This window comes from Sorex fumeus, unplaced genomic scaffold (genome assembly GCF_029834395.1).
Source record: "Sorex fumeus unplaced genomic scaffold, SorFum_2.1 ptg000008l, whole genome shotgun sequence".
In the NCBI taxonomy this organism is placed as follows: Eukaryota; Metazoa; Chordata; class Mammalia; order Eulipotyphla; family Soricidae; genus Sorex; species Sorex fumeus.
Genome location: NW_026606065.1, coordinates 37,180,125 through 37,198,095, shown reverse-complemented (window position 1 = coordinate 37,198,095; position 17,971 = coordinate 37,180,125). Strand labels below are relative to the sequence as shown.

The following is a 17,971-nucleotide window of genomic DNA, read 5'->3' as shown; positions in this document are numbered from 1 at the left end:
ATGTCTGAACTGGAAAGGAGGTCAGAATATGTTGTCACATAGAATAAAGACCCAACTTTGTCAAACCAAACCTTGCCTCTGCCTCTATCTGTGTTGTTTCTTACCAGTATGGATGTAGAGGAATTTGAAGGAAGAGTATCAGACTATAAATATGGGTTACCCCCAGAATCAAAGAGGAAAACATTAGGAAAAACCTTTCCCCCACTGCCCATGATGACACTTCTTCATGTGTCTTTTCATTATTTCATGACTCACAAAAAGAATCACCAAAGACAATTATTTTCCTTTTGCTTTTTTGGGTCACACCTGGTGATGCACAGGGGTTACTCCTAGCTCATGCACTCAGGAATTACTCCTGGCAGTGCTCAGGGTCTATATGGGATGCTGGGAATTGAACTCGGGTCAGCCACATGCAAGGCAAATGCCCTATCCACTGTGCTATCACTCCAGCCCCAATGTCGATTAAATTCAAGTATTCTGGCCTGGCTAATAAGAAGCCTTGCTCAGTTTTCCAGGAGTCACTGTGCATTCCTGTGTCAGCTGAACTAGAAATGACAAGTTCAGGGTGAGTTGCATTTCCTTTTATATTTTCTGGCCACGTGATCCATCAGGAGCCTTTTCTGGTGCTGCTGGCCTCCAGGGCCTGGGGAGCAATGAAGCAATAACTATGCTGGTCCATGTCTCTCCCTCGCCTTCAGTCAGCTCAGGGCAAACAAGGCTGTGAGCCATGAATGAGCAATTGTGTTCCAGCCTTTCTTTTCTTTACTGAGCTAGCATAGTACACAAAGTTGTTCATTAGCCAGTGGTCAGAAAGTATCTCACTCCTTGCTTCCCATGCCAGACCTTTCAAACATAGAGAAAACTATAGATAAAACCTGTCTAAACATCCAGAATTATAAGTGCAGTTCCAGGCAAGAAGCGATGAATCTGTGTTTAATTTCAATCTACTAAGTGCATTCTTTTAACAGTCTGATACTTTCTACAAAATAAAAAGATTCTGCTATGTAAAGGTTTAGTCAACTTTATCAAATATCCATTATCAGCCTGGTGGGAGTAGTGAATGATGGTGATTTAATTAACTCATTAATTAAACAAAGATGTTGAAGTTCGTTTTGGCTAAATGCTTGACTGAGTGACTAACGTTCACTTTTCAGTAGTCTTTCCACATCTCGGGGTCCACATCACTTTCATGATACAATAAGAAGGTTGAATGAAACTTTTGGCTTCTCACCTTCCCTGCTCATTAGGATCATGGAAGAATTCAGGGAGACAGAGGCTCTGGTCCTAGCACAGTTCAATAAATCCAGATGTCTGAGGAAGAAACTTAACTGGACAGTTTCAGTGTGGTAGTAAAGTACAGTTGGCACAGAGTTACTACAACAGAGGAGTGAAAACACTTCTTCGTTCTATTTCCAAAACACAGTCCACCAGTGATGTATTAATTATGATAGCTCTCATGTGTTGCAGTATGTCAATACTAACGTGTGACCACAAATTAACTCCCACAACTCATGTATACGAAATCCTGTGGAGCCTGATTAGTAGGTTCTGCCCTTTAGATTTCTCTCATCTAACACCACACACCAGGAAGGTTTATTATAATTATACAACATCTAGAAATGAATTTTCTGATGTAAAAATTTTCAAGCTAGCTATGCTCTATAAAGGCCTTAAATTATTATCATTTTTTTAAAAAAGAATATCTGGCAGCAATGACTAATTCTTGAAGTCACGAATAACTCATTTGGAGGATTGCTAGCTGCTTGGAGGAATGAAGTGGGAGAAAGAAATATGAGTGAAGAATATTGCGTGTTCTAATTTGGAACCTTACTGAGTAAACATTGATGTAGCTTATTCAGTAAAAGGAACCACTTTTACCAGGAGTGTGTCAGTAAGAAGGAGGTTGATTGCATGAGAGGCTAAGGAACAAAAAACTACAAAATTTTGTTCTGTGTGTGTATTATCTGGTTTAAGAAAAGCAGGAAAGTGGTTGGAGAGGTATTATGGAAGTCAAGGAGTATGCAGTGCATGCAATTCACCTGGGTTTGAATCTCTAATACTGCATTCGGCACCAAGGTCAGAGTTTCATTCCTGAGCAGGGAGTCAGGAATGGTCCCTCAGCACTGCTCCGCCTTCACATCTCCTGAAAAAGAAAGAAAGAAAAATAAGAAAGTGATCTAACTGATTCTTAGAGCTGATTTTTATAACATCATGGCAAGGTTTGGTGGAAAACCTGAAGGCAAGAATATAATTTATTAGACTATTCTCAGCCCAGATGACACATTCTAAATATGTAAATTTCCCTGATGAATTTGGTTACATATCATAACTAGGAATTTTTTTTAAATTTCAAAATCTCAAACTTTGAATCTTAATAATTACATTTTAATATTGTATTTTGGAGATGTCTCAAGACCACGGAGAGGAAGTGATGTATCTAACACAGCATCTGAAGGATAATCAGCTGCAAATTCTTGTATCTCTCTGCATTTATTTTGTTTTCTCCTGATTTTAGCAGGCAGTATTCACATAGCTATAGAAAAAATGATGGCTGGGAAAGTCACCCTCCTAGCAACCTTTACTTTGACCCATCCAACAAAAATAATATTTTATTCATTGAGACGTTCTATGTAACAACTGAAAAAGGACACCGGTATGTCAGAGACTGAGCATTGAACTGGGAACCACTCAAGTATGGATTCCTATAATAAGATCATTAATTGGCTTTTTGGCAGTAGATGAATCCTTTTGACCTCACTTTGGTGACTTTTTTAACCCCTTTGTTTCCCACCAATTCACTTTCTTAAAAAATTCTCCCTACAACGTAGAACTGTTTGGAAGGAAGCTAGTTATGGCATACTCTTTTTTCCCCCTCCTCTTCCACACACAAACATTTTCAAACCTTTTTCCTACTTAATCAAAATCACTCACACAAAACCTCTTTAATTTTTTCCCTTTTTTGAGCTCTTTGTTTCTCATTTTTCACCCTTTCCCTTAATATGTACATGCCACAAATCATAAGTCTAGTATTCTAATTTATTGCTGTTTTCATTGTATTTATTTCATTGAATTTCATCACAAAATATCATAGACTAAATGGCTTACACAACAGAAATTAATTTTCTCACAGTACCGGGGGATATAAAGGAGAATCCAAGATTATGGTGTTGTAGGATTTGTTTCCCCCTGAGGCTCCCTTAGGATTGCAGATAGAGTATTATTACTCTATTCTTACTCTGTTGTTACTCTATCCTTTTTATGTGTATGACTCTATTTCTTCCTCTTCTTATGATCCTAGTCACATTGGACAGGGACCAACCAACCCAAATGAATTCAGTGATGTTTATTTGCCTCTTCAAAAGCCCCGTGATCAAATACAGCCAAATGAACTTGGGGAGAGAGCCACATTTCAACCCATTGTGATGATGGTCACCATCTAATCAAGGGTATTGTCCTTTAGTTTACCCATCTTAATGATGGATTATATGGTTGAGAGTCTACCTTCAAATTCCCTTATTCTTTCAAATGTGTTGCTCTTCATTGCTGACATTTTTCTTCTTTTGCTTTTTCTACTTCTGAGTCCCTTTGACTTTTCTTTAATGTATTATTTGTCTGAGATATTTTAATCACGTTCATGAATTCAGTCACCAGCTCTGTCAATGACAAAGCTCACATCACATGCCCAATCTCCTAATTCCAGGGGTCACATACCAAAGAGCAAATTACTGTGAGTTTCAACATTCCTGTGGACTGCTGTAAAATTTAAGCTCTTGGTCCTTCCCATGAACAATTAAGCCTAAACATGAATTTAAAAAAAAAATCCAAATAATATTATACATAGAATGCTTCAAAGGTATGTTCTAATTGATTTCTCTTTATGTTCTAAAGTTGTATTTCTCAGTTTTTGGTATTTTTTCCAGTTATGTCCCCTTGCAATATTGTTTGCTTCTTATATCCATTGTCCTATTAGGTGGTCCCCTAGTCTTACATTTACATGATTTTCTTTTTACCCCTCCCTCCCTTGGAATGTTCTGGAGATCTGAAGAGACCATTATGACCCCTGGTTGAGAAACACTGTTACAGATAAGTCTCGAAATAAACATGTTGAAGATGGGTTTAGCAACTAGTTTTCATTCGCTAATGTGATAAAATAAATGTGAGCACTATTTATTGAATCTTCACTTTAATTTCCTTATGATGTTTTATGCTCCATAAGGGGGAACAGATCAAATAAAAAAATTGGAGGGATGCGTGTTGGAACATTGTATGACTGAAACCCGAACATGAACAGCTTTGTAACTGTATATCTCACAATGATTCTATAAAAAAATACAAAAAATTCTTGGCTATTTAAATCTTGTGTTCTGCAATGGGAACAACTAGTTCTGAGAGATGAAAATATTAAGAAGAAGGGCAATCTTAAATCTAGCGTAGGCATGAGGAGGGGAGGTTTCTCTTCCTTTATTTCTGGAATCAGTAAGTAACACTCATTTCATCAGTCACCACAGGGAAAGGGAGAAAGACAATGAGCATTTATTATCATTCATTGTAGAGCTTGTACTTTGTTGATTCTAGTTTCCCAACATATTTCAAGTCCATCATATGTATGATTTTCACTGACTGTTTTTATATTTCTTTATTTACGTCTCTGTATTTACTACCCCCTGAGTCTTGGTTACTAGTTCTAAATGATTTCCTAGCTTTATTTTTTTTCTCCCCCCAAATCTTGCCATCATTATGACATATAGCAGACATTTTATTATTATAAATTTGACCTTATATAAAATTGTTTTAACTTCCTTTTCTCTTTCCCTCCCTCATTTTCCTGCTCTTGTTGTCATGATTTGGGGCTTCTGACATGTGTGTCTTTATGATCTTACTGGAATGAGATGCTCATGGCGAGGGGTAGTGTGTGGTTCTCAAGCATATCTGCTTGTAGTACTCACAGTGGGTTGTATCACTCACACAGGTTCTTATAAGGGTATGCATGTCTGTTTAGAATGCTCAGACATGTCTTTATTTGAACTACTCGTTTCTGAACGCACAATATTCTTTAGCCTCTTTCCTTTGCTTATTCTATTTTGTTTTTGTTTCTTTTCTTTTTTCTTTGCATGAAATGGCCTTCTAAATATTCCCTAATGTTTGTCTGCAAATATTATACTGTTAATACTGCATTAATATTCTAGATTTTTATCAAAATATGCATTCTTAAATGACAGGAATTGTCTTGTTTAGCTATGAACCTCTGATAGCAACACAGAGCTTGCTACTCACTCTTTTCTGCTATTTTGAGACAAATGCCTGACAGCTGGTGGTTTATTGGAACAAGTAGAAATCTAGGAAATGATGCCTTCAGATTAAGCATATGTCAAGTCATGGAGATGTGTTTGGGGTACAGCAAATTTCTCACCTTTCTGGATTACTTAAGTGTGCTTAGGGGTTGCTGTAGAATTGGAAGTGAGGGAATACTGCATCTACATATCCTAGAAGTGTGGGTTCATGCATAGAAAAGAGGAAGCCTTTGATGCTTTTATTTATCTAGGTTGTTAGGACACACCATGATATTCAGTGGTCACTCCTAACTCAACATTCAGGTATCACTTTATGGTGGTTATGGGGGGCCATACAGAGTACCCAGGATTGAGCACGTGTGTTCAACACACTCAGCGCAAGCACTATATCACTATATTATCCCTCCAGCCTCCATTGATAATCTTAATTGCAACTGAATAATATAGTCTGTGGAAAATCAGATTTTACTTCTAAAAGGTTGCACTCAAGGAGGATGGGTGGTGACTGATGTGGAGAGAAAATGAAAGCTAATAATCCTAAGCAAATAATTAAAGAGATGACAGAGGTTAGCTAAGCAAACAGTTGTGGCTTTGGTGAAGGGAACTGAAAAAGAAAGATCTTAAGCCTTTCCTATTTTAATCTATGGATTGTGAAGAGGGGAATTAAATGCCAGCATATTTGCCAAGATTTGTATAGAGATTACATCCATAAACTATATATATAGTTTATGAATATATACACATATATTTATATAATTTATGAATATATACATATATTTTCTCTATATAAATATATACAAAAATAAATATACATATATTTATTTTTATATTTATATTTTTATTTATATTTATATTTTTATATTTAATATACATAAGCTATCCGTAGTCTATGCCAAATAGACCAAATTGATATGCCAAATCCAGTAATAAATGGATCTCATTTCCCTAACCCTGAATATGCAGAGTCGAGAAGGATATGGAAGGAGAGGCTGATAAAATACCAAGGCAGACATAGGCTGCCAAAACGCAGAAAAACAAAAATGATTGTCTGTACTTTTAATGCTCGTACGCTGGCATCTGCTGCATCCATTGAAGACCTTATGGTACAAGCACGAAAGATCACGTACGACATCATTGGTCTGACCGAAATGAGAAGACATCAATCCCATCATGCTGTTTTCGACACTGGAGAAGAACTGTTCCTTGGAACATGTGATAAAAGAGGCGTCGGTGGTGTCGGTATCCTTGTCAACACAAACTTAGTCACGAGCATTGATTCATTTGAATGCCTAACAACCCGAATCGGATGATTACACTTGAATAAATGTGGCACACTACCGACAGTTTCTATCTTTGTTGTCTATGCACCAACATCCAGTTATGGTGAAAGAGAAACTGAGAAATTCTACATGGAGCTGGAGAAGTTCTATAAAGAAGATCACACCTTCTACAAGATCATTGTCGGTGATTTTAATGCCAAGATAGGACCAAGAAGATCAGTCGATGAACTCCACATCGGAACCCATGGCCTGGAATGGAACGAACAGGGTGACAGACTGTCTGAGTTCATCATGTCAACCAAAACCTTCCATGGTAACACACAATTCCAAAAGGCTGAATCTAAACGTTGGACATGGGAGTCTCCCGATGGACGGTTCCACAATGAAATAGACCACATCATATTCAATCGGCGGTTTTGCCTAACCGATGTTGCTATTGTCCCAAAATTCCAAACGGGATCAGACCACCGTCTTCTTCATGCAAAATTCTACCTCACAGAACGAGGAGAAAAGAATGCAAGGTTTAAGAAGAGGACTCCCAGAACAACCACCAACTGGGAGCTCTTTGGCTCTATTGCGGCAACATGGGAAGATGCCGTCATTGACAACATTGATGAGGAATACGATCGAATGATTCAGCACCTCCATGATTGTGCAAGGAATGCCAAGAGAGAGATAACCACAAAAAAACGTCTGTCTTCGAACACTCTTGAACTTATTCGCCAACGTGGCTTGGCACGTGCCTCAGGCAACCACAAGCGAACGTCCGAACTGGCAAAACAGTGCAGAGAAGCCACCAAGGATGACCTCAAAAACAGGAGAGCAGCAGTACTGGTAGATGCAGCAGAAGCTGGGAAAAACATTCGTAATGCCCGCCTGTCCTTCACCAACTACAAAACCAAGATGACTGCCCTCCGACATCATGATGGATCTATCACATCTTCCGGAAGGGCAATGGAGAAGATTATTCATGACTTCTACTCAGATCTCTTTAATAGCCACATCCACTTGCCCACATACCACATACCACATGATGGATATGTCGTTCCCAATGTTCTCCCTTCCGAAATCCAACATGCCATCTCGTCGGTAAAGAAACAAAGAGCACCTGGCCCAGACAAGATCAGACCTGAACACCTGAAGAACTTACCATCAGTACTCATCAATACATTGACTCGACTCTTCACACGCTACCTGTCTGAACACAAGGTTCCATCCCAATGGAAAACCAGCAGGACTGTACTACTATACAAGAAAGGAGACATCCATGACATTGGCAACTATCGCCCAATCTGCCTATTGTCTGTCATCTACAAACTATTCACTCGAGTCATCCTGAATAGGATTAGCAGAACACTAGATGAAGGACAACCATGTGAACAAGCTGGATTCCGAAAAGGATTCAGTACCATCGACCATATCCACACAATAACCAAGCTCATTGAGGTATCTCGGGAGTTCAAGATGCCGCTCTGTCTAACGTTCATTGATTTAAAGAAGGCCTTTGATTCTGTTGAGACAGAAGCGGTCATGGAAGCCCTAGCCAATCAGGGGGTACAAACTCAATACATCAGGATCCTTCGTGAGCTCTATTGCGGATTCACTACCAAGATCTCACCATTCTACAAAGAAGTAATCATCCATATCAAGAGAGGGGTTCGGCAGGGTGATACCATTTCACCAAAACTCTTCAGTGCCACCCTCGAGAACATCATGCGACGACTGGAATGGGAAAACATGGGAGTGAAGATAGATGGTCAGCAACTACACCACCTCCGCTTTGCTGATGACATCGTTCTAATAACACCAAACATCAACCAAGCGGCACAAATGCTGAACGACTTTGACTGTGAATGTGGAAAGGTCGGACTACAGCTGAATCTTACGAAGACAATGTTTATGAGAAACAGCCTTGTTCCTGACTCTCCATTCGCTCTCAACGGAACCACCATCTCCGAATGCAACAGTTATATATACCTAGGTCGAGAAATCAATATGATGAATGACCTGGCACCTGAGTTGCGCAGGAGGAAGAGAGCGGCTTGGAATGCCTTCAAGAGCATTGAAGAAATAACTAAAAGGACAAAGAACCTCCAGCTACGAGCACATCTCTTTGATTCCACTATTCTTCCTGCATTAACATATGCCTCAGAGACCTGGACCCTACGAAAACAGGATGAGAACACTATTCGGGTCTCTCAAAGAGGAATCGAAAGAACTATGCTTGGAATATCACGATTCACTCAAATGAGAGATAGAATCCGGAGTTCTGATCTTCGTCAACGCTCAAGAATCAGGGACGCTGTCTCATTTGCCAAGACATCAAAAATCAGATGGGCTGGACACGTAATGAGGTTTACAGACAACCGCTGGACTAGAGCCATTACTGATTGGATTCCACGAGACATCAAAAGATCACGTGGATGCCCACCTATAAGATGGTCAGACTTCTTCGTCAAGACCCTAAATGATCGGTTTGAGGCTCTACATATTCCTAAAACGAACAGATACCATTGGGCTACGCTAGCACGCAACCGGGATGAATGGAGACGTTACTGGCACCCGCTCAAATAAATCGATGAATAACGGAGATTAAGTGATTAAATGATATATTTATATGTATATATATTCAGTTTACTGCCATACATTTAGTGCTTCAACATGCCAGAGAGTTTGCCAACACTGTTTCTAAAAGACTGGTTTTAAACACATGGTCATTTGCTGTGAATAGAATTCAGGCCTTTCCCCACTGGTGTCTTGTATCATTCTATTTGTTCAACCTTACCTTTCTAGGAAAGAATCACTGCTTTATCTGATACTTGTTCAAAAATACCTGTTCAAAGGGAAATAAGTTACATGGATGGATTTATTTTCCAATGGAAGATGGGAACTTAAAGTATAAATAAGTAGTGGGAAAATAAAGAATGGTTTTTATATTTTTGAGAAAAAGTCATAGTTGAGTCTGATTTTTGCACCTAACAACTTTTGTTATCACTCATCAAATTTTGATAAAAATATGATTAACTACTCACTAAACACGCGGTCTGGGAAATTGTGATTTTTTTCTGTTATTTTAGATACTGCATATTTGAAAATTACATTGTACTTCATAAAGGTTAGTGGTTGTTTACAGCTTCATGAGTTTACTAAAATAATTCCTGGAAAACCAGGGAGAGATAATTATAGAATTAATGCAGTTGAGCATTAGAGCTATCAAAATCAGAGTTAATTTTAAAATGTGTTTATTGAAGCAGTCATGATTTATACTTTCAAAGATTTCAGGTGTGTATCATTATAAATCAACATCTGTGTATGTACATTATGTTCACCACTAAAAACCTAATTAAGCTTTCTAAATTTGATTATTCTAGCTAAAATTTATTTATTGTATTCATCGGCCACCCTCCAGAACTCACTGCTGCTTCTCCCGGAAGGGAGCATAAAATGAGGCCCTATAACCATGCCACCGGACTCCACGCCAGGTTGTTTTCACTCAGGGAACCCCAGACAGGGGCGGGTGAGAGCCTTACCCGCCCCAAGGGACCCAGCCCTGGCAGCCAGCCTCCACTACCCAACCTCCGCCATGCTCCAGGTGCTTTCCACATGCTCGTGTAGGGCCTCACATATGAGTGAACATATTCCTGGACCACATAGCTGCGACATATCATAAGATACTCCCTATTCATTTTTCCATAATTACCACACTATATTTGATGGGATTCAGACACCAGGCAACAAATCATAGAGGAAAATAAATATATGTATATATATATATTTATATACATAAATATATATAAATACTATATATGAATATATAAATAAATAATAATACATAATACATAAATACATAAATATATAAATATTTTATATATATATATCTTGGAGAGCCTGGAAAGCTACTGAGAGTATCCTGCCCACATGGCAGAGCCTGGCAAGCTACCCATGCCATATTATATATGCCAAAAACAGTAACAAATATGGGTCTCATTCCCCTGACCCTGAATATGGCAATATGGCCTCGAATATGGCAGCGTTGGGAAAGACGAGTAAGGAGAGGCTGCTAAAACCTCAGGACTGGCATGAATGGAGATGTTACTGGTGTTCACTCGAGTACATCGATGAACACAATGGGATGACAGTGATACAGTGATACAATTTATTTATAGCTAGATTACCTCTCTACTTTGTTCTTATTTTTTTAAAAAATTAACTACTTACTCTGATTTTTCTATAGTTTACTCTATGACCAGTGTCCTTTTTCTATCAGAGGATATCTCCTCTTTTACCTAAGAAAACCTTTTTTCAAGTAAAGAAATTTCAGAACTAATCTTTAGGACATAGTATATTGAAATGTGAACTCAGATTCTTGGGATCTTAAAGTCTTTTTTTTTTTATTAGTGAGACATCATGAGGTGCAGTTGTAGACTTACAAATTTTTGTGCTTGGGTTTCAATTATACAATGATCAAATACCCATCCTTCCACCAGTGCCTATTTCCCACCACCATGGATCCCAGTATCCCTCCCAACCCCCATCCCCCCCATCCCACCCTGCCTCTGTGGCAGGGCATTCCCTTTTGTTCTCTCTCTCTTATTGGGTGTTGTGGTTTGCAAAAGAGGCAATGGGTGACAATCATGTTTGGTCTATAGTCTACTTTCAGCATGCTTCTCCCATCCTGGGAGGATCCTCCCAACACCTTTATTTGGTGTTCCCCTCTCTATCTGAGCTACCTTTTCCCCTAACCTGTGTGGTTGGCCTCCAAGTCATGGAGTAAACTTCCTGGTACTAATCTCGGCCATTCTTGGGTATTAGTCTCCTATTTTGTTACTTTATGTTCCCCAGATGAATGCAATCCTTCTATGTCTATCCCTTTCTTTCTGAGTCATTTCGCTTAACATGATACTTTCCATGTAGTACCACTTGTATGTAAATTTCATGACTTCCTCTTTTCTAACAGCTACATTAGTACACAGTACTCCATTGTGTAAATATACCAAAGTTTCCTTAAAGTCATTTTAAAGCAAAAAAACTTGAAATTTTATTTTATTGTGTTTAAAAACAATTTTTAGCCATACTTGGTGATGCTTATTCCTGGCTCTGTGCTCAGGAGTCACTCCTGGCAGTAGTCAAGGGATTATATTCAATGCTCAAACCCAAGCAAGGTAAATTGCATACACAGCAAGTACTTTAACCCTTTTACTATCATCCCTCTGACTCCATATCTTGGCTTTTTAATGAAATTTTCCTTTCCATAATTGATGAAGTAGTGTGACATGATTAAAAACTTAATATATTAATGTATAACTAAGTTAATTCAGTTCCACCCAATAACTATTATTTTCATGCTTCTGAAATATGCCACATAGCTTGTGTTTTTGTGCAAAAGAAAGACATTATTTTATGTTCTCAGACACCAAAGAGAAAACTCAGATTGTAAAATCAACCAAGTATACAAGCCTTTTAATCATTAAGCACTTTAGCTTGTTAGAAGCTTCTGACATTTCTGTATAGAAAATAATGTAATTAGTCTTAGTGTGGTTTAAATGCCAGAAACTTGTGAGCAGTTTTAAGGAAGTGAAATGAAAGAGAAAGATACAGGGAGACAGAGAGACAGAGATGAAAAAAAAGCTGTTTATAACTTAGTTTTTGGACATGTAGTTTTATAAGATTCATATCCATTGAACATTTGAACTCAAAAATAAATAGGAATAAATAGGAATATTAGTATTCATTAAAAGTAAAGTTTTATCTTAATTATCAAATAAATACTGAAAACATATGAAAATAGAGTACATTTAAAAGTTGTATTTTATTCCTAAGGCAAACAGCATAAATCATTGATACTGGCTTTTATCACGGATTTGAGGTCCTAACTGTTTTCTTGATCTTCCATTCAGGGAATTTATCACTAGCCTTCGACTGTATAGGACATTCTATGGAGGCCTGGCTGACCAGCTTTGTGTCAATGAATTAGCAGCTGCTGATGGACTGCCTTGCTGGAACGGGGAAGACATAGTAACCAGGTACTTTCTGTCTGTGCACATTTTGGCTGCTTTACTCCTTGCCTTCTTTTCCTAGCTCTTGAATGGATCACTTCCATTTGAACTTTAACATACAGGTTGGAGTATAAATAAATTTCAGATTTAAGTGTGTTAAAAAAGGGAGTCGATCTCTTTTTGACATTTTAGAACTATGAGAGTATTTTGTGGCATTTGAATGTTTTTCTTCTGTTCTACTGACTTAGGATGCCTCCAATTCTACTCTTTTTTTTTTGGCTTTTTGGGTCACACCCGGCAAAACATGGGGGTTACTCCTGGCTCTGCATTATACTGGCGGTGTTCAGGGGACCATATGGGATGCTGGGAATTGAACCCTGGTCGGCCGCATGCAAGGCAAACACCCTACCCACTGTGCTATCGCTCCAGCCCCAATTCTACTCTTTCAATGAAATGTTATGTGTCTCTGATCAAGTCAGTTTGTTTATGACATAACACACCAATTTTTAGTTTAATCTTGGTTCTCTATTTATGAGCAAGAGAAGAAATTTGGATGAATCATGAATACCTAACCAAAGGTTCATTGATGCGTGGATGTATGTTTAACTCATTATGCATCTATTATGTAATTGATTTTTATGCATTTCTCCATAATCGTGGGGATATTTTTATGAATGGATACCTGAACCAATGTTTGATTGCAATCTGTCAGTTGTTCTCAAACTGATTGATATCTAACTTTTAATTCTTTATTCATTATCTAGAATTTAAAAATGTCTTTATTTTTTGTTTCCCACAACTGATTTTAGTTACAAGTAGTCAAATCTTTTTGTTGTTGATGTTTGTTTTGTTTTAGTTTGGAGGCCACACACAATAGTGCACAGGGCATATTCCTAGCTCTAAATTCAAGGTTCACTCCTGGGGGTCTCAGGGACTATATGGAGTTCGAGGGATTAAACCTGGGTCAGCCAGTGTTCAGTATAATTGGTTGGGAGATTGATCTGGATATTGCTATACCAAATAGGCTTTGTGTTGCATTTGGTTTTTAAATGCTATCTTGTTTTTTACTTTGAGCAATCTGCAAAAGAAAAGAGAATGCTAAACTCTGATTTAAAAACATTCCTACACCCCATAGAGATAGGTGATTTAATTAGTACAAGAGTCATGAGTTCATTTAAAATGACATTTAGAAAATTATATTTATTATGATAAAGATATACCAAAATATTATGAATTTTTATAATAAGTATAAATTTTTGTGTTATAATATATAATAATTAAAAATCTCATAAATATTCATAAATTTATGGGATTTTTAATTATTCTATCACATAAAATAAATGATAGAAGACAGAAATTATGATTCAACTTAAAATATTTGGTCAACCTAGTTAGTGGTCATTTTCATTATAATTTTTAAAGATATTTTCTAAATGGACATTATGCATTTTTATTTTGTTCTTTTTTTTTGCCTTTTGGGTCACACCCGTTGATGCACAGGGGTTACTCCTGGCTCATGCACTCAGGAATTACTCCTGACAGTGTTTGGGGGACCATATGGGATTCTGGGAATCGAACCCAGGTCGGCCTAGTGCAAGGCAATGCCCTACCCGATGTGCTATTGCTCCATCCCCCAGTATGCATTTTTAAATTTTATTAAAAATAGTGTTCAGAGAGATAGTAATGGGTTAAGCTGCTTGCCTTGAAGATAGTTGACCCCTGTTTGCTTCTTGACACTGTATATGGTTCCCCAAGCTCTGCCAGGAGTTAGCCCATAGCTAGGAGTGAGCCCTGATCACTTCTGGGTATGACTTATCAAACAAAACCAAAGAAAAATAAGAGTAATTATGATATGCCTGGAACTTTAAATTCTTATATGGCATATTAATACCACTTCCTCACTTAGATTCATTTCATTCTACTTTGACTTATACTTCTTTTCCTGACATTATTCAAACTGAAATCAAACTTTCATATGTTCTACATTCTTTCATGCCAATCTCAGAGGTCCTGCGTGAAATGTTATATGACCTTTTGTAAAGGAGCTTGGTGATTATTTCTGCAGGAATTTTTCCTTAAAGGCAAGCTTTTAATACAGGATAATTGATAAGATTATGTATGTGCATAGATTTGTTGTCTAAAAAAGGTGCAGAGAACCATGGTCGTGATTGTTTCACTAGTAAAGCAGCTCTGTATTATTGGTGATGTTCTTTGCGGTCATTAAAAAATTGGAACTCCTTTGTGATTGTAAATTTAAAGAATCATATCTCTGTTGTAAATGAGGAACATTTCACTCATGAAAAACAATTTATTTTCATTCAGATGATTCTTCTGACTCATGCATGCCATAACAACTACCTAAAATGTTGAGGCCAGTAGGTTTTTTTTAAATTATTTATTTAAAAGAATTTAAAATGAATAAAAGAAATAACCAAACTTAAAAAAAATTACCTGTTTAGAAGACTGGCAGGAAGTGGTGGTAAGTAATAGGAAACCTAGGGACATTCCTGGAGGGATGTTGACACTTGTAGTGGCATTGCTATTGTAGCATTGTCTGCCTGAAATTCTACTATGAGCAGCATTGTAAATCAGTGTACCTTGAATGAATAAATAAATGAAGTAAGAAAGCATTTAGTTTTGACAAACATATGATTCTAACATTCTGGCTAAATAAGAAAGAAAGAAAATGTATTACTGACTTCAGTGTAGTCTCCATCTCATAAAGTCCTTCTGAATCATCTCTCCTTTCTCTTCATTATGAAATGTTATTTTCTTTAAAAGACACGCCAGGCTCTTCTTTGTCTTCTGTTCTCTGTGATGGAAAATTGATTGTGTGTGATGGTTTCCACTCCTCTTTCTCCCTATTGAAGTTCAGGTGAGAGCTAGTTAACTGCTGTAACTTCCCTTTCCCTTTTGATTAAGTGGCAGATAATTCAGTAACTCTTCCTCAATTTCCAGGAGTTTATGACCTCCACCAACAGTCCTACACTAGTCAGTTTAATAGCTGTTAAGTATCCTAGTAAAATTATATACTATGTGATTTCTATTCATCTTGATTTATGCTTCTAAATGCTTCTTTCATAAGCCATGTTTTCTATTTTTATTAGAGTAACAGATTCTAATTGAATTCTTTAATCATATATAATACAAAATGTTGTATTTTATAAAAATACAAAATCTGAGATTTTATTCTTATATTTGTGGTTTTCTTTTCTACCCAGATATGAATGCATGAGTACCATGGATGTATTTTTAACCTCCCTGATTCTCTTTTTAACAGTTATCTTTATGAAAAGTCGTTTAAGACTTTTCTCCCTGACCTTGCTGCATTCAATTATACCTTTTAATAAAACATGACCTTGGGGCCGGAATCATAGTACAGCAGATAGGGCACTTGCCTTGCATGGGACCAACCCAATTTGAAACCTGACCAATATGGTCTCCCGAGCCTGCCAGGAGTGATTCATGGATGTAGAGTCAGAAGTAGTCCCTGAACACTGCCGGATGTGGCCCCACACAAACAAATAAAATATAAAACCTGACTTAGTTTCCAAAACACATATTTACATTTTAAAAACAGTGGGATCTATGGATTGTCCTGAATTTCATTAATGTAACAACTAGTTGTTTTTCTAGATTTCCTTCTCCAAAGCACTGTGTTCTTCGTGACTTAAATTCCACTCTGTTTTGTATTATTATTTTCCTTGTAATTTCTATCTATACAATTAGAAATTGTAATGTTGATGAATTTGCATCATAATAATTATCATGGGCTGGAGCAATAGCACAGCCGGCAGGGTGTTTGCCTTGCACGCAGCCAACATGGCTGACCAGAGTTCGATTCCTCTGCTCTTCTGGGGAGCCACCCACTCGGCAAAGCCTGGCAAGCTACCCATGATGTATTCGATATGCCAAACACAGTAACAAGTGTCACAATGGAGACGTTACTGGGCCCGCTTGAGAAAATCGATGAACAATGGGAGGACAGTGACAGTGAATAAATATCATGGTTATCACATTTAAGTGTAACTTCTTTGGCTAATTCCTGAACCAAACTGATTCATGACTGAGATTGCTTTTACGGTATGGATTCCTATGTATCCTTCATAGAAATATACCAGAGACCTTAAGATTCTTTCTATTAATAGAATCATGTTCAAATAATTATATTTGAAGCCATTCATAGATGTCTAATATATAACATTTTCTAATTCTCACTTTTATCTTGATTCTTAGCTTAGCTACTCCCGTAGTGGTATTATATTATAACCTATATATCCATTATGATTGCCATAATATGTTTTATGTTTATATATCATATATACTATTTTTCTGATCTACTATAATTTTTATAGAAGAGATTATATATTATTTAAGATACTAGGAATAATTAATACCATCAAATCACTTGATCACTTGACTTCCCATTAATCGTCAGTTTGCTTGAGCGGGCGCCAGTAATGTCTCCACTTGTCCCTGTCGCATGCTAGTGTAGCCCAATGGCATCTGTTCGCTCTAGGAACATGAAGAGCCTCAAACAGATGGTTCATAATCTTGATGAAGTCTGACCATCTGGTAGGTTGGCGCCCACGCAGTCTTTTGACGTCCGTTGTGTATTCGATATGCCAAAACCAGTAATTACAATGGGTCTCATACCATCAAATACCTAGGAGTAAACTTTTATAAAAGATAAGACTTGGACAAAAAGGAATTGTTCCCTTTTTTGAGGGATGTTTGTGTCATGCTCAGTGCTGCACAGGGTCTATTTTTGGCTTTGTGCCTGAAGATCACTTCTGGAGGTGCGGAGGGGGCTACATTTTGGGTCAGGATCAAGCCAGGGATGGCCACAGACAAGGTAAGCACCTTAATCCCTGCACTGTCTCTTGGGCCTGAAAAAGTAATTATTTTAAGTGTTAATGTGAATGAGGAGATGTAGAGGGTTAGCATTTGGCTTCTGGGAATACTTTGGTTGGTAACATGTGGGTCCCAAATCAAATTGAATGTATGAAAATGAGAAGAAAGAAGAATCAGAAAAAAAAATGTTTTCCTAAAACTGTTTCTGGGAATATTTTTTTTCCTTTAGTCAACCTTGAGGTCATGCATTTCTCACTGTGTGATCTTCTCTAAGCATTTTTTATGAAGTCAGAGTCTAATAAACTATGTGAAGCTTTTGTGTTCTAAGTTAGAGACTTCTTCAGTATGGCTGTCTCTTACAGATGAGACATATGAGTTAGGGATGTATAAACGTATCTGGATTTATGATTTCAAGTAAGGAAAGAACTAAAACATTTCTACTGTTTTGTGACATACCAAAAATGTGATTTTACTGTAAAATAGTGGGCTGTCAAATTCAGTTGTTTGTAGAATACATATTCTAGGTACAAAGGAAAGGGGACAGGTATGG

At 37.4% G+C, this 17,971-nt stretch overlaps 1 protein-coding gene and 1 pseudogene across 1 annotated transcript in view; both read left to right on the top strand.

The window, feature by feature from the left end:
- GPC5 (glypican 5) overlaps positions 1-17,971 on the top strand; it is a 1,003,796-nt gene that overhangs the window by 391,607 nt on the left and 594,218 nt on the right. Inside the window, exon 5 of the mRNA XM_056109757.1 lies at positions 12,469-12,594. Coding sequence (XP_055965732.1) covers positions 12,469-12,594 — 126 coding nt within the window. The remainder of the gene's footprint in view (positions 1-12,468; positions 12,595-17,971) is intronic.
- Positions 6,332-7,664, top strand: LOC130019153 (craniofacial development protein 2-like; annotated as a pseudogene).